The sequence below is a fragment of the Euprymna scolopes genome, chromosome 23, assembly GCF_053919585.1.
Source record: "Euprymna scolopes isolate OS-2025 chromosome 23, ASM5391958v1, whole genome shotgun sequence".
NCBI classification, from domain to species: domain Eukaryota; kingdom Metazoa; phylum Mollusca; class Cephalopoda; order Sepiida; family Sepiolidae; genus Euprymna; species Euprymna scolopes.
Window position 1 is genome coordinate 75,444,295 of NC_136504.1, and position 19,156 is coordinate 75,463,450.

The following is a 19,156-nucleotide window of genomic DNA, read 5'->3' on the forward strand; positions in this document are numbered from 1 at the left end:
ATTTAATTTGAGGAAACAACAATAATGATTTTAGGTGAGGAAACAACAATAATAATTTTATTTGAGGAAACAACAATAATGATTTTAGGTGAGGAAACAACAATAATTATTTTAGGTGAGGAAACAACAATAATGATTTAATTTGAGGAAACAACAATAATGATTTTAGGTGAGGAAACAACAATAATAATTTTATTTGAGGAAACAACAATAATGATTTTAGGTGAGGAAACAACAATAATTATTTTAGGTGAGGAAACAACAATAATGATTTTAGGTGAGGAAACAACAATAATGATTTTAGGTGAGGAAACAACAATAATAATTTTATTTGAGGAAACAACAATAATAATTTTATTTGAGGAAACAACAATAATGATTTTAGGTGAGGAAACAACAATAATGATTTTAGGTGAGGAAACAACAATAATAATTTTATTTGAGGAAACAACAATAATAATTTTATTTGAGGAAACAACAATAATGATTTTAGGTGAGGAAACAACAATAATGATTTTATTTGAGGAAACAACAATAATAATTTTATTTGAGGAAACAACAATAATAATTTTATTTGAGGAAACAACAATAATGATTTTAGGTGAGGAAACAACAATAATGATTTTAGGTGAGGAAACAACAATAATAATTTTATTTGAGGAAACAACAATAATGATTTTAGGTGAGGAAACAACAATAATGATTTTAGGTGAGGAAACAACAATAATAATTTTATTTGAGGAAACAACAATAATAATTTTATTTGAGGAAACAACAATAATTATTTTAGGTGAGGAAACAACAATAATGATTTTATGTGAGGAAACAACAATAATAATTTTATTTGAGGAAACAACAATAATAATTTTATTTGAGGAAACAACAATAATGATTTTAGGTGAGGAAACAACAATAATGATTTTAGGTGAGGAAACAACAATAATAATTTTATTTGAGGAAACAACAATAATAATTTTATTTGAGGAAACAACAATAATGATTTTAGGTGAGGAAACAACAATAATGATTTTATTTGAGGAAACAACAATAATAATTTTATTTGAGGAAACAACAATAATAATTTTATTTGAGGAAACAACAATAATGATTTTATGTGAGGAAACAACAATAATGATTTTAGGTGAGGAAACAACAATAATAATTTTAGGTGAGGAAACAACAATAATGATTTTATGTGATGAAACAACAATAATGATTTTAGGTGAGGAAACAACAATAATGATTTTATGTGAGGAAACAACAATAATGATTTTAGGTGAGGAAACAACAATAATAATTTTATTTGAGGAAACAACAATAATAATTTTATTTGAGGAAACAACAATAATGATTTTAGGTGAGGAAACAACAATAATAATTTTAGGTGAGGAAACAACAATAATAATTTTATTTGAGGAAACAACAATAATGATTTTAGGTGAGGAAACAACAATAAGAATTTTATTTGAGGAAACAAAAATAATGATTTTAAGAAACAACAATAATGATTTTAGGTGAGGAAACAACAATAATGATTTTAGGTGATGAAACAACAATAATGATTTTATGTGAGGAAACAACAATAATAATTTTAGGTGGGGAAACAACAATAATAATTTTAGGTGAGGAAACAACAATAATGATTTTATATGATGAAACAACAGTAATGATTTGATGTGAGAAAACAACAATAATGATTTTATTTGAGGAAACAACAATAATGATTTGATGTGAGGAAACAACAATAATGACTTTAGGTGAGGAAACAACAATAATGATTTTAGGTGAGGAAACAACAATAATGATTTTATTTGAGGAAACAACAATAATAATTTTAGGTGAGGAAACAACAATAAGAATTTTAGGTGAGGAAACAACAATAATGATTTTAGGTGAAGAAACAACAATAATGATTTTATTTGAGGAAACAAAAATAATGATTTGATGTGAGAAAACAACAATAATGATTTGATGTGAGGAAACAATAATGATTTGATGTGAGGAAACAAACTAAATGATTTTATTTTAGGAAACAACAATAATAATTTTAGGTGAGGAAACAACAATAATGATTTTATGTTCGGAAACAACAATAATGATTTGATGTTAGGAAACAATAATGATTTGATGTGAGAAAACAACAATAATGATTTGATGTGAGGAAACAACAATAATGATTTTAGGTGAGGAAACAATAATAATGATTTGATGTGAGAAAACAACAATAATGATTTGATGTGAGAAAACAACAATAACGATTTGATGTGAGAAAACAACAATAACGATTTGATGTGAGAAAACAACAATAACGATTTGATGTGAGAAAACAACAATAATGATTTGATGTGAGAAAACAACAATAATGATTTTGGGTGAGGAAAGATTATTTTCATCGAATAACTCTTTAATATAATGCCCAGATGTCGCAACAGTACTCCATCCTTGGATGTACCTGGCTCTTATAGATAGAGAATTGCATCAGCAGTGAGATATCTACTGGATCGATAGAAGGATCCCACCATTTTTTTCAGCGGCTTTGGCAACAGATTTGATGTACCTGTTCTATTTCAGATCAGGAGTAAAGGTCAAGCCCAGAAGCTTGTCAAAACATGAGACTTCCCCAAGACGAGAGCCATTCATCTCAATTGATGCCAGATGGGAATCATAGCATTGATGATGCAAAGATAGAAGCTTGGTTTTAGATGCATTAAAAGTAACCAGCCACTCCTTTCCCCATTGTACCACGTGCTCAAGATCAGAGTAGAGAGAATCAAAGAGAACTTGGTCGTTTACGGTCTTAGATGCGCTACCATAGATGGTAGTGTCATCAGCATAAATGTCTACAAATAATGTAAGGATGTCATTTAGAAGATCATTAATGTAGATCAGGAAAAGAGTTGGGCCCAGGATGGAACCCTGAGGAACTCCAGCATTAATACTGAGAGCTTCTGATTTCTGCCCAACTACTACTACTCTTATGAACCTATTAGAGAGAAATTATTTGATAATTGAGAAGACATTTCCAGCTTTACCATAGCTGGAGATTTTGTGAAGTAAACCTTTATACCAAAGGCTTTTGATATGTCAAGAGCAATTGCCCTAGAAAGGTTGCCTCCGTCATACTAATCCTATGAGATATAACTGTAAGCACAGCTGCTGTAGATCTAGCAGAACGGAAACCATATTGTGTGTCACTAAGAAGGTTATTTTTGTTGAGATGGTTGATTACTTCTCTGTTTAACACAGATTCCAGCAACTTACTCATGACACACAGGAGACTTATTGGCCTGTACTAAGAGGGGGATGACTGATCACCTGAATTCTTAAATACGGGGCATACTGATGAGATTTTCCAGGGTGATGGGAAGCAATTCTCCTTAAGACAACGTTTAAACAGTTTTGTAAGTATGGGTGCTAGTTCTGGTTGAAGTTTTTTGAGTACTATAATTGGAATACCATCAGGGCAAGTTGCTTTTTGGATTAGCTTGGCAACATCATGTATAGATATTTGTATATCACATAGTGTTTTCTGATACAGGAGGAAATATTGGGGGGCCTTGGTCACAAAGGGTAGAATTAGCGGCAAAGTTCTTGGCAAAGAGTTTGGCTTTGTCTGATGTTGACGAGATTAACTCAGGTCCATTGATGATAGTTGGGATAGAGCACACATTTCTATGCAGGATTCTGTTTGCTATTTGCCAAAACTGGTGGGAACCAAGCCGCTGCTCAGCTACTTTGGACTTGACAGATTGAGCATACAACTCTCTTGAGTTCTTTATTATTTTCTTACAATGGTTGCTGGCAGTCCTGAAAGCGGCTTTAGTTTCCATACATCTATTACGTTGGAAGCAGTGGAAAAAGTGATTTCTGTGCGCAATGACAGCAGCACATTCTGGAAAGAACCACGGCTGGCTGTTAGATTTTTGCTGGGACTTTTTTGAGGGTATGAAACGGTCAATACCTACAATTAACCATTCTGTCAGGTCTGATACCATAGAGGACACATCCTTTTTAAACATGGAACGTAGAGGTAGATCTGATATAAATGTATAGAAGCTATCCCAGTCTGCCATAGAGTATCAATGTACTGTACGATGGAGGGTACGTCTGAAGACTTTTTACATTTCATTTTTATCTTAATTGATACAACAGAGTGGTCGTAAGATCGAAGTGGAGACAGAACGGAAACTGAACATAGTTCAGGGCAAGTTGTTAGAAAAAGGTTTAGGAGTTTCTAGTTCATTGAGTGAGAAGATTTCATTGTAAGGCTCTTGGGTTTGGGAGTTAAAGTTTATTTTATACTTTTCATGTTTCTTAAGTATTTGAAATTGTTTATGGTAGTGTTTTGATGATGAATTTTTGGCAAAGGTTTTAGCAATATCTTTTTTATCGGTTATTTTCTGTTTATTTGTGAGGAGGTGTTTGATTGGATTCGGATTATATTTTCCAGTTATTTTCCTAATAATTTTCCAGACGGTTTTGGGTTTAGTGGTGATGTTGATTTTGTTGACAAATTGTTGCCAGCAGGATCTTTTGAATTCTTTAATTGTTTTTCGAGTTTTAGCTCTTTGGTGTTTGTATTCTATTAAATTGGTTGGGTTTTTTTAAATTTTCTTAAGGCTGCCTTTCTCTGTCTAATGGCCGTTTTACATTCTGGATTGAACCATGGCTTGTTTTTTTTTTCCAGGAGGAGAATTTTTCAGTATGCATTTTTTGGCTATAGTTATGAGTACTTCTGTGAATTCTTCTATTGTTTGGATTTGGTGTTCTGTTAATTTTAGTCAACAAAGTTCTTTGAATTTGGACCAGTTGGCTTTATTTGTGTTCCATCTGGGTATGTGGTTTTGGATGGAGTTACTGTAAATGATTATAATAGGGTAGTGATCACTTCCACAGGGTTCTTTGTAAGTGCTCCATGTATAATCCAAGAAGCTTGATGGATCGCACATGGCAAGATCAATGGCACTAGTTGATCCATTTGTTAGATTTAAGTATGTAGGATTTTTTTGATTGAGAAAGCATAAGTCATTTCTGTTAATTAGTTGTTCAATTTTGTTTCCAAAAGGAACTTTACATCCCCATAGCATACTGTGGCAGTTAAAGTCTCCTATGAGGATGAACGGTGAAGGTTTTATTTATTTCTGGTTCATTTTCATGTATTGGTTCATGAGGTGGGAGGTATATTGAGCAGATCGTGACTTCAGTTGTAATTGCTTAGAGATTTGTTTTGACAGAGAAATTGCTTACAAGAATTCAGGTGCCTCCATTAGCATGAAGGCCTGCGTTATGGAAATAGTTGCATTGTTCATAGTTTGGTGTTTTGAAATGGTTATTGTTTTGTAGGAAGGTTTCTTGTAAGCAGATAATAGTTGGGTTGAAGAGTGAAACGAGTATAAGAAGTTCATTATAATTAGATCTTATTCCACCATCTTTTGGTTTCCTGTTCATTTTTCCCCTTTTGATTACTTAAGTTTGGTTTCTTTTTTTTATCTAGGGTGTTTTCGGTTTCCATTTTTTCTAGAATTTGGAATCTATTTTGAGTGTCTATTGTTTGGTTTTCTTCTTTTCTGGAACGTTCTTTATTTGCTGTTTTATCATTGCTTATGTGTTTATTAATTTCTGGTGGTTGTTTTGTTGGTTTCTGTGATAATTTTTTTAATGTTTCTGTTGTAGATGGAATCTTACTTTCTTTGTTTAAATTTGTTATTTTTATTGTTTCTCAGATTTGAGTATTTTTCTTTTAGGCTATTTTGAAATTCTGGCCATTCTTTAATATTTAATGTAATCAGTTTGTTTATCAGTTCCCTATATTAATCATGTATTTCATTATGTTGGTATGGTTTAGTTGTCTTTTTTGTTGTCTCAGCATATGTGTTGTCTTTCATGTACGTCTCAACTATTTTTCTGGCTTCTGGAAAGGTTGTGTTTTTTGTACTTTACTTCCATTATTTCTTTTTCTTTTTTATATGTTTTTTTACATATTTTAGAGAAGATCAGGTGATCTTTTTTGCAGTTAGTACATTTCACCTCATTTATGCATTCTTCTTCGGTTTGGCCAGGCTCTTTGTTGCCGCATTTTCTGCATATTTTTATTCCTTTACAGACTTCTTTATGATGTCCATTTTTTTGACAGTGGAAACATCTTAATGGAGCTAGGATATATTGGTCTACTTTTACGTATATAAGTAGCCAATTTTTATTTCTTTAGGTATTGTTAGTTTGTTAAACGTTAATATGTGTTGGTGGTTATTATTTTATTGTTTCTTTTTATGTTTATGCGGATGTGGTTGATTATTCCTTATTTTTCTAATTCGGTTTTTATTTCTTCTTCTGTTGCTAGTGTTTAGTGTTTTATGGGGAAAGACTTTGTACTTGTACTCATGGAAGTTCTTCATTTTGAGTAGAGATTGAGCATCTCTAAGATTGGTTATCTCAACTAGTAGATTTCCATCTTTTGTTTTTTTAATCATTTTTGGTTTACTTTTTATAGATGATAACTTTTCTATTAGAAAAGGTGATAAGTTTCCAATTTTTTTTATTTTCAATTAATTCGATAACTAAGAATCGTGGGAAGTTTCCTTCGTCTATAGTTGGAACAGTTTTCCTAGTTTGGGATTTTTGTTCCTCATCTGAGCTTGAGAGGTCAGAGTCAGAGAAATGGCATCAGATTCATACGTTAAAATTTTTAAAAATAGAAAATTCAACTACCGCAACATTTTCAGCTTTAATGATACTTTTCAAGTTCAAAACCATAATACATGGAGAACTTTATTAGCTACAATTTGGACAAAGCAATGAGTCTCTACAATGAAGTGAACCAAAGTTATTGCCAAAAAATATGGCTTTCACCTTTAACCTTTAAACTAGATATCTAAAAATTAAATCAGTTCTAATTTGCATCATGATCAATATTTTGACCAAGTTTAGTGACGATTGATCAAGCGATTTGAACTCCAGGCTATACCACACAGATGAAATCTTCACTCTACAGAAAACTCTTGAACAATGCTGGTGCTGTCAACAATTCACAATCATTTGCTTTGTAGACTTTGCTACAGCATTTGATTAAGTGAACCAAGGTGCATTATGGGAGATAATGCATGCAGATGAACTGCCAATAAAGCTGCTTAACTCATGAAAGCATATTGCTGCTTCAAGTGCAGAAAAGTTTGCTGCTTTGGTCAGGAATCAATTCTTTGACATCCACTCTGGAGTTAGACAGGGCTGTGTTCTTTCCCCCACAATTTAACTAAACCATTGACTGGATCATCCACAACAGACTTGCTGAGTTTCCTAGTATCTTTGTTGGCTGTAACCTTATCCTAATTGATCTTAATTATGCTAATGACATTGTCATTCTTTGAGAAAACTTTGCCTACATCCAATCAGTCATAGACAAAATGCACCACTTCTCATCTAAGATTTGTACAAACGTAAACAAAAATGTTCTCTGCAGTATTCTTACCCTCAGAGAAAAGCATGACTCTTCTCAATGGGGAACCCCCAGAGGAGGTTGACTGTTTCAAGTACTTAGGTTCAATGTTCATCATCATGGGTCAGATATTGATGCCCAACATGCTTTCAGTAACCTAAAACCTTGTTTGTGGTCTTGACATGAAAGTCAGGATCTATCAAGCACTTGATAGATCCTGATCCTTCTCTACAGCTGCGAAACCTGACTGATGAAGGTTGAGGATCTCAAAATGCTCAAAGTGCTTGACTAATTCTACTGAATTCTGTGAGTTTGCTGGCATCATTTCGTTTTCAATACCGAAATAAGGATGCCATGCAAAATTATCCAATCTCTTTTAAAGGAAAGACTTTTCTGGTTCAGCGATGCTGTGTGCTGCAACTCAGAAGAGTTCATCCATGAAGCAATAGCTTCAGAACTCCAAGTTTGGTGAAGTTGTCCAGGAGGCCAGCTGAAGACATGGTTACATACCATAGAAACTGATGTTGAAGCTCCAGTTCACAGGTTTACAAGGTTCACCACAGGTTCAAGGTCTGGCTTTCCATCACTATATTGGCCTCTACAGACCTTCATGGTAGTTTGCAGTCATCTGGAACCCTCAAACGAAGTCAAGTCAGAAATCTATTCCATGTTATTTTCCCTTGTAGCAAACATACACATAATGTTGATGTGGGCGACTATGATGGCGATTGCTTAACTTTCATGAATTACCTTAGAATGTACATATCTGTCATTTCCAGATCTTTATATGCAGTCCATCCATTAGATATTATCCATGTTTTAGGCAAATTATCGAGAACAATGAATAACAATAACTACTCTCGTTATGTTGAATTGGTTAGTCCATTTATCTACAGCTCTGAAAACTCCATCTCTGTCTCTTGAAATAAAAGATTCATTTATTTCAATTTCTTTAGTGCTATTGTTTTCATTGTATCATTTTTTAGCTTGTTTGCAATGTCTTGATCACAAACCTCTCGGATGAATTGCATCCAATCTACTATTGTGTGTGAAGCAATACTGATTTCCTTTTAAGTTGTGTGTTGCATATCAGTGCACTAGCAAAACAATAGCATTTTATTTGCAGACGATTTTAATAAAATTTCAGCAAATAATTTCTTCTTAAAAACCTGATTTATTATAATCTACAGATATACCTTAGTGGTAGAGCCTTCAACTACAGATTGAATGATCCCCTGTTCAAACCTGGGTGTACCTCACCATTTTATTTTTTTTTTTTTTAATTAATGAGTTCAATTTTACCACAAAATAAGAAGTACCATTTAAAATCACCACAAATCATTTCTTTGTTTGCATATTTTAAAACGAAACATTAATCAGAAGTGATTTTTTTCCATGGCATTCATAGTCAGGCCCAAATATAAGCTGACATGATATTGTAAACAAACACAGACTTAATTTGAATTATCACATGGGTCATATCATTTTTACCAATATTTTATTATTAGATAAAAATGATACAGAGAATAACTGTGTCGCAATATTTTAAAAACTATTGACAAAATCATGGATGAAGTAAAAGTGAAACTGTTATTAATTACAATACACACAATTAATCGATTATCATTATTTTTTTATTTTCATGTTTTTGCTAATTAGTTCACCAGGCAAATTATTCCTTGTAATATATAATATTCAATAGAGGATTGATTCTACAATAATACATACGCAATATGTATAAATTACAATATCATGGTTAAACGTATTGCATGAGCGGGCAATGCTGGGCTGCGAACAAGTTATTAATGAATTCGACAAAATATTCAATTCCAATAGTCAATGAAAATATTGTTTATCTAAAACCTAAACATTTGACCTTCAGCTATTTGTGATTTTTGTACTCAATGGTGCAATAAATACCACTCCTTTCTTTTACACTGTTCTCCTGTTTTTGTCCTTTCTTTGTCATTTTTGTATTTGAGCAATAGTTGTAATATTTGTTTGATTCAGTCAATACTGCAAGAAAGAAATTCTCCCTCTTAAACATTGTTTCCAAGAGAGTAGAGTTCAAATAACTCTTATCAAGACATTACTTTGCTGGAACATTATTTTTTTTCTGATTAGAAAGCAATAATTTATCAAAATAACAAAATTCAGATTTTTCCATCGATTTGAAAATTTGTAACAGTAGCTTTACTGTAATTTGTAAACTAATAATCTAACTGGATTGACACATGCCATTTGAAAGTTAGTACTTTATAAAAAGCATATTTTTTATTAGTAGCACAGAACTTATTATTTATTTGTTGTGCCACAAGCCCACTTGAATAATCCAAATTGTCAAGCCTTATCTAAAACTAGCAGGGGTACCCGGCATTGCCTAGGTGTTTAGAGGTGTGGTGGTGTTGGTGGGGGTGTAAAATGAAAACAAAGCGAAGTAATAACCCTGTTTAAATATTATAAAAACAATGTTAAAACTTCTAAAAAAAAATTGTGAAAAAAAAAAAAACAATTAAAAAAATGAACATGATGCAATACGAACGGTCCGGCGGTGCCCAGGTGTTTGAGAAACAAAAAAAATTTGAGGCGGTAAGGTAGGCTTGAACTCGAATCCTTGAGGCAAAAGCGAAAAAAAAACAAAAACTGATGACTTAACTAAAAAGTGAATTAGGTCAAACATCAATCCCGCAGTCAAGTTTGTTTTGGTTTTGTTTCCTCAAGATTTTGGGTTGAAAACCAGCTCCACATAAAAAATGGGAGTGTCCAAATGAAAGCAATTGTCTGATATAATGGTTTCTACCGCATTAATCAAAAGCTGATTACTTTCTGGACGTTCCGGCGTGAAAGCCGAGAACACACACCGTTTCAATTTAGTTTCACTTTATTTATACTAAAAAACTGAACAAACAGGCGATACAGCGAAATAGTGCGAATCTTATAAAAGTTGATGTAAATAAATCTAAATGCGATGCACGTTCATAAATCCTAGATATTATTATTTAGACGGTATATAAAAAGTTCTAAAAAATAGTACCCCCCCCCCCCCCCCCCCGCGCGAGAAGCCTGGCAAAAAAAGCCTTTGCCGGACATACATAAAATGTGCACTTTTATATATATATATAGATATTCGGAAACATATGTATTTCTTTGCTTTTTTTTTAATGACAATCCTACATATAATTTATGTCTTCTCTAAATGAACACAAACACTGATGTACCGATCATCTAAAAAAGATGTAGTGAATAGGAATGTATTTGTAAACAGTAGTGAATAGGAATGTATTTGTAAACAGATGGAGTGAGGTAGTATGTTAATATTTCACATCAATATGGGTGTCAACAATTATATTAAAATGAAATATATAAAAAAACAAAATGTTAAAATAGAGTTAAAATTATGTACTTGTGCAGCGTCTCAGTTACATCTGAAGTAATCTTTTGGTGAAAACTGTAGACATTCCGTTGGGCTTCAAGGACCTATACAAACATAAAAACCACAAACCATGAAATTAGAACAACAAATAGAAATATAAAAATATACATTGACATGAACAATTTTAAAATGTAATTGTAAAAAGAAATAAAATATTGTGACATACACATGGTAAATCATATCCTATGTAAAGAAATTTTATTGACAATCAAGTGAAATATGGAAATTAAAAATAAAATATCAGGAAAACTTAGGGATGTATTTAGTTATCAGTGAAAAATATTAATGTAAATTACAGAAAATAAGTGAGTAAAATTTTAATAAAAAAATTAAATTAATTTACATTTTGGAGTACTGAACGACATTCATGTCAAGCCAATGTGTTGTAGAAGATTATCTCCTTTCTTTAAAATAAAGACATTGCACTGACTTGTCACATGTAAACTACATTATTGGTTGTTTTATCTAAATACACACAACTAGGTTTCACACTTTCCATGTAGGAATCAAAGTTTCAACAAATTTAGGAATATCTTTGGTAGAAGTGCCCTCTGCAATAAATGTGGTATTGTGCTGATTGAGATAAGTCTAGTTAAGAGTAAGATAAACATTTTTTTTTTAATTATTAACTAAGGATGATCAATAACCCCCATTTCCCACACTATTGATGGCCCTGTGTCTAATTTGTATTAAATGTAAATTTCTATATCTTGATCAAAGCTTATAAAAGACATTTGACATATTCTTCCTCTGCCACAAAGTGTACAGCTATTTTATTCATTCATGACGCTTTATTCAATCCTTTAATTCCTTTCTTAGGATGCAACCACAACTACCACCCTCAGACCATCTGGCACTGAGTTCAACAAAAAAACTCAGGGATCCAACATGACTACAGTCATTTACACGGGAACTTGACAATGTAACACATACACACATAGACACATGGATATGAGTTGACTTTAACACTTGCATATGTATAGACATTCTTCTCCATTCCTGAAAAACAGGACATTCATTTTAAACTTCATAATATGGATTCTTCTCTAATTGCTTACTAACAGGACATTTATTCAATTACTACCGCCATTTTCTTTCATTTCATTTTATTTATAATACAATGAAGTTGTTTTAAATGTTAAAATAAGACTATTTTACAATTCTATTTCAAATATTTGGGTACTTATCTAGAATTTGAACTAGACGTAACTCAACGTCTGATCGGCTTTGCTCAGAACATGACGTCATGTGCTCAGGTTTGATTGTAATGTGATGTCAGCCAATCAATGCACTGCAAAGTAGCAGACAAACTTTTCGAAACAAAAATTGGAAGGAAATAAAAATCATTAAATTTATTAAACAACACACACACTTGTAACAGCCCTTTTCTGAAATCTGTGTGAACAAAAAAAATGAATATCTCCAGTTTGGAAAAATATTTGATTCCGGAACAAGTGGTTTCATATTGTCAAGAAAAAAAAAATAATTGCTGAAAAAAAAAGAAGAAAAAACTGCGTTTCCTGTGGCGAAAAAGTGCATCATCGCTAAAAGATCTGAGAAAAAATGGATGTGGGTGGAGATGCATACATACGCACGCAAGCAGTCCCAACCGCCCCATGTTAAGAACAGCTTTTGGAATAAACACCCCTCCTCAATCTCCCCATGTTAAGAACAGTTTTCGGAATATACACCCCCTCCCCAACCTCCCCATATTAAAACAGCTTTCTGAATAGATATTCCCCTCATGTTAAGAACCACCATAAAAAAAAAGAAAACAATTTATTAATCTTTTTCTTGAAAAACAAAAAGTTTCTTAAATCACTACACAAAAACTTGAAAAAAAAAATTTGTTTATTTGTATTATTTTGAACTTTTTCATTGGACAAAAAAAAAAAAACAAAAAAAAAAACGGGTTTGTTTTACTGTACACATAGATTCGAAAAAGTTGTCAAAAAACAAATATATCACAAATAAATGTTACCAAAGGCAAGATAAGTTACTTTTCTACCTAATTGGATAATTTTTTAGTGTTTTTATTTAATGTAACGTTTAATCAGCTCGAAAAACATACTGTGTTTATTGAATAAACATGTTACATTAAATAAAATACTAAAAACTTTTCCAAATAGGTAGAAGAGTAACTTATCTTGCCTTTGGTAACATTTATTTGTTATATATTTGTTTTTTGACAACTTTTTCGAATCTATGTGTACAGTAATACAAACCCAAAAAAACAAATTACAGTAAAAACTTAGAAAAAAAATAAAACAAAAAACCTGTTATGGTAGGTCGTTGTTTCTTGGTTTAATATTCGTTTTGTTTATTTCTTCTGTTAAAATTATTACGTTTACATGTTTCTTTCAATTTTTTAGTTAACATTTACGGATATGGTCCCGACATCCCGCCTCATTCTAAAAGCCCTTTAGCATGGATTAAACAAGCATTTATTTGAATTGTTTATTTTGTAAGATTCCAATTATTTGAACTGTTTATTTTGTAAAATTCCAATTTGAACTGTTGAATTATCAAAATTTCTAATTATTTCAACAGTTTATTTTGTAAAATTCCAATTTGAAGTGTTGAATTATCAAAAATTCTAATTATTTGAACTGTTCATTTTGTAAAATTCCAATTTGAACTGTTGAATTATCAAAAATTCTAATTATTTGGAATGTTTATTTTGTAGAATTCCAATTTGAAGTGTTGAATTATCAAAGATTCTAATTATTTCCACAGTTTATTTTGTAAAATTCCAATTTGAACTGTTGAATTATCAAAAATTCCAATTATTTGAACTGTTTATTTTGTAAAATTCCAATTTGAACTGTTGAATTATCAAAAATTCTAATTATTTCAACAGTTTTTTTTTGTAAAATTCCAATTTTAACTGTTGAATTATCAAAAATTCTTATTATTTCAACAGTTTATTTTGTAAAATTCCAATTTGAACTGTTGCCTTATCAAAAATTCTAATTATTTCAACAGTTTATTTTGTAAAATTCCAATTTGAACTGTTGAATTATCAAAAATTCCAATTATTTGAACTGTTTATTTTGTAAAATTCCAATTTGAACTGTTGAATTATCAAAAATTCTAATTATTTCAACAGTTTATTTTGTAAAATTCCAATTTGAACTGTTGAACTATCAAAAATGCTACTTATTTCAACAGTTTATTTTGTAACATTCCAATTTGAACTGTTGAATTATAAAAAATTCCAATTATTTGAACTGTTTATTTTGTAAAATTCCAATTTGAACTGTGGAATTATCAAAAGTTCCAATTATTTGAACTGTTTATTTTGTAAAATTCCAATTTGAACTGTTGAATTATCAAACATTCTAATTATTTGGAATGTTTATTTTGTCAAATTCCAATTTGAACTGTTGAATTATCAAAAATTCCAATTATTTCAACAGTTTATTTTGTCAAATTCCAATTTGAACTGTTGAATTATCAAAAATTCTAATTATTTGAACAGTTTATTTTGTAAAATTCCAATTTGAACTGTTGAATTATCAATAATTCTAATTATTTGAACTGTTTATTTTGTAAAATTCCAATTTGAACTGTTGAATTATCAAAAATTCTAATTATTTCAACAGGTTTTTTTGTAAAATTCCAATTTGAACTGTTGAATTATCAAAAATTCTTATTATTTCAACAGTTTATTTTGTAAAATTCCAATTTGAACTGTTGAATTATCAAAAATTCCAATTATTTGAACTGTTTATTTTGTAAAATTCCAATTTGAACTGTTGAATTATCAAAAATTCTAATTATTTGGAATGTTTATTTTGTAAAATTCCAATTTGAACTGTTGAATTATCAAAAATTCCAATTATTTCAACAGTTTATTTTGTAAAATTCCAATTTGAACTGTTGAATTATCAAAAATTCCAATTATTTGGAATGTTTATTTTGTAAAATTCCAATTTGAACTGTTGAATTATCAAAAATTCTAATTATTTCAACAGTGTATTTTGTAAAATTCCAATTTTAACTGTTGAATTTTCAAAAATTCCAATTATTTCCACAGTTTATTTTGTAAAATTCCAATTTGAACTGTTGAATTATCAAAAATTCTAATTATTTCAACAGTTTATTTTGTAAAATTCCAATTTGAACTGTTGTACTATAAAAAATTCTATTTATTTCAACAGTTTATTTTGTAAACTTCCAATTTGAACTGTTGAATTATCAAAAATTCCAATTATTTGAACTGTTTATTTTGTAAAATTCCAATTTGAACTGTTGAATTATCAAAAATTCTAATTATTTGAACTGTTTATTTTGTAAAATTCCAATTTGAACTGTTGAATTATCAAAAATTCTAATTATTTGAACTGTTTATTTTGTAAAATTCCAATTTGAACTGTTGAATTATCAAAAATTCTAATTATTTGAACTGTTTATTTTGTAAAATTCCAATTTGAACTGTTGAATTATCAAAAATTCTAATTATTTGGAATGTTTATTTTGTAAAATTCCAATTTGAACTGTTGAATTATCAAAAATTCTAATTATTTCAAGAGTTTATTTTGTAAAATTCCAATTTGAAGTGTTGAATTATCAAAAATTCCAATTATTTGGAATGTTTATTTTGTAAAATTCCAATTTGAACTGTTGAATTATCAAAAATTCCAATTATTTGGAATGTTTATTTTGTAAAATTCCAATTTGAACTGTTGAATTATCAAAAATTCTAATTATTTGGAATGTTTATTTTGTAAAATTCCAATTTGAACTGTTGAATTATCAAAAATTCCAATTATTTCAACAGTTTATTTTGTAAAATTCCAATTTTAACTGTTGAATTATCAAAATTCCAATTATTTGAACTGTTTATTTTGTAAAATTCCAATTTGAACTGTTGAATTATCAAAAATTCTAATTATTTGGAATGTTTATTTTATAAAATTCACATTTGAACTGTTGAATTATCAAAAATTCCAATTATTTCAACAGTTTATTTTGTAAAATTCCAATTTGAACTGTTGAATTATCAAAAATTCCACTTATTTGGAATGTTTATTTTGTAAAATTCCAATTTTGAACTGTTGAATTATCAAAAATTCTAATTATTTGGAATGTTTATTTTGTAAAATTCCAATTTGAACTGTTGAATTATCAAAAATTCCAATTATTTCAACAGTTTATTTTGTAAAATTCCAATTTTAACTGTTGAATTATCAAAATTCCAATTATTTGAACTGTTTATTTTGTAAAATTCCAATTTGAACTGTTGAATTATCAAAAATTCTAATTATTTCAACAGTTTATTTTGTAAAATTCCAATTTGAACTGTTGAATTATAAAAAATTCCAATTATTTGAGCTGTTTATTTTGTAAAATTCCAATTTGACCGTTGTATTATCAAAAATTCCAATTATTTTCACTGTTTATTTTGTAAAATTCCAATTTGAACTGTTGAATTATCAAAAATTATAATTATTTGGAATGTTTATTTTGTAAAATTCCAATTTGAACTGTTGAATTATACAAAAATTCTATTTATTTCAACAGTTTATTTTGTAAAATTCACATTTGAACTGTTGAATTATCAAAAATTCTAATTATTTGGAATGTTTTTTTTGTAAAATTCCAATTTGAACTGTTTAATTATCAAAAATTCTAATTATTTCAACAGTTTATTTTGTAAAATTCTTATTTGAACTGTTGAATTATCAAAAATTCTAATTATTTGGAATGTTTTTTTTGTAAAATTCCAATTTGAACTGTTGAATTATCAAAAATTCTAATTATTTCAACAGTTTATTTTGTAAAATTCCAATTTGAACTGTTGAATTATCAAAAATTCTAATTATTTCAACAGTTTATTTTGTAAAATTCTAATTTGAACTGTTTAATTATCAAAAATTCTAATTATTTCAACAGTTTATTTTGTAAAATTCCCATTTGAACTGTTGAATTATCAAAAATTCTAATTATTTGGAATGTTTATTTTGTAAAATTCCAATTTGAACTGTTGAATTATCAAAAATTCCAATTATTTGAACTGTTTATTTTGTAAAATTCCAATTTGAACTGTTGAATTATCAAACATTCTAATTATTTGGAATGTTTATTTTGTCAAATTCCAATTTGAACTGTTGAATTATCAAAAATTCTAATTATTTGGAATGTTTATTTTGTAAAATTCCAATTTGAACTGTTGAATTATCAAAAATTCTAATTATGTCAACAGTTTATTTTGTAAAATTCCAATTTGTAGTGTTGAATTATCAAAAATTCTAATTATTGGAACTGTTTATTTTGTAAAATTCACATTTGAACTGTTGCATTATCAAAAATTCTAATTATTTGGAATGTTTATTTTGTAGAATTCTAATTTGAACTGTTGAATTATCAAAAATTCTAATTATTTCAACAGTTTATTTTGTAAAATTCCAATTTGAACTGTTGAATTATCAAAAATTCCAATTATTTGAACTGTTTATTTTGTAAAATTCCAATTTGAACTGTTGAATTATCAAAAATTCTAATTATTTCAACAGTTTATTTTGTAAAATTCCAATTTGAACTGTTGAATTATCAAAAATTCCAATTATTTGGAATGTTTATTTTGTAGAATTCTAATTTGAACTGTTGAATTATAAAAAATTCTAATTATTTGGAATGTTTATTTTGTAGAATTCTAATTTGAACTGTTGAATTATCAAAAATTCTAATTATTTCAACAGTTTATTTTGTAAAATTCCAATTTGAACTGTTGAATTATCAAAAATTCTAATTATTTCAACAGTTTATTTTGTAAAATTCTAATTTGAACTGTTTAATTATCAAAAATTCTAATTATTTCAACAGTTTATTTTGTAAAATTCCAATTTGAACTGTTGAATTATCAAAAATTCTAATTATTTCAACAGTTTATTTTGTAAAATTCCAATTTGAACTGTTGAATTATCAAAAATTCCAATTATTTGAACTGTTTATTTTGTAAAATTCCAATTTGAACTGTGGAATTATCAAAAATTCCAATTATTTGAACTGTTTATTTTGTAAAATTCCAATTTGAACTGTTGAATTATCAAAAATTCTAATTATTTGGAATGTTTATTTTGTAAAATTCCAATTTGAACTGTTGAATTATCAAAAATTCCAATTATTTCAACAGTTTATTTTGTAAAATTCCAATTTGAACTGTTGAATTATCAAAAATTCGAATTATTTGGAATGTTTATTTTGTAAAATTCCAATTTGAACTGTTGAATTATCAAAAATTCTAATTATTTAAACCGTTTATTTTGTAAAATTCCAATTTGAACTGTTGAATTATCAAAAATTCTAATTATTTCAACAGTTTATTTTGTAAAATTCCAATTTGAACTGTTGAATTATCAAAAATTCTAATTATTCAACAGTTTATTTTGTAAAATTCTAATTTGAACTGTTCAATTATCAAAAATTCTAATTATGTCAACAGTTTATTTTGTAAAATTCCAATTTGTAGTGTTGAATTATCAAATATTCTAATTATTGGAACTGTTTATTTTGTAAAATGCACATTTGAACTGTTGAATTATCAAAAATTCCAATTATTTGGAATGTTTATTTTGTAGAATTCTAATTTGAACTGTTGAATTATCAAAAATTCTAATTATTTCAACAGTTTATTTTGTAAAATTCCAATTTGAACTGTTGAATTATCAAAAATTCCAATTATTTGAACTGTTTATTTTGTAAAATTCCAATTTGAACTGTTGAATTATCAAAAATTCTAATTATTTCAACAGTTTATTTTGTAAAATTCCAATTTGAACTGTTGAATTATCAAAAATTCCAATTATTTGAACTGTTTATTTTGTAAAATTCCAATTTGAACTGTTGAATTATCAAAAATTCCAATTATTTGAACTGTTTATTTTGTAAAATTCCAATTTGAACTGTTGAATTATCAAAAATTCTAATTATTTGGAATGTTTATTTTGTAAAATTCCAATTTGAACTGTTGAATTATCAAAAATTCTAATTATTTGGAATGTTTATTTTGTAAAATTCCAATTTGAACTGTTGAATTATCAAAAATTCCAATTATTTCAACAGTTTATTTTGTAAAATTCCAACTTGAACTGTTGAATAATCAAAAATTCTAATTATTTGAACTGTTTATTTTGTAAAATTCCAATTTGAACTGTTGAATTATCAAAAATTCTAATTATTCAACAGTTTATTTTGTAAAATTCTAATTTGAACTGTTTAATTATCAAAAATTCCAATTATTTCAACAGTTTATTTTGTAAAATTCCAACTTGAACTGTTGAATAATC

At 28.4% G+C, this 19,156-nt stretch overlaps 1 protein-coding gene across 6 annotated transcripts in view; it reads right to left on the minus strand.

The window, feature by feature from the left end:
- LOC145246012 (catenin alpha-like) overlaps nucleotides 1-19,156 on the minus strand; it is a 719,405-nt gene that overhangs the window by 98,013 nt on the left and 602,236 nt on the right. For all 6 annotated transcript variants that reach the window (XM_080107821.1, XM_080107822.1, XM_080107823.1 and 3 more), the window contains one exon: nucleotides 10,836-10,909. In XM_080107821.1, the coding sequence (XP_079963947.1) occupies nucleotides 10,836-10,909 (74 nt within the window). The remainder of the gene's footprint in view (nucleotides 1-10,835; nucleotides 10,910-19,156) is intronic.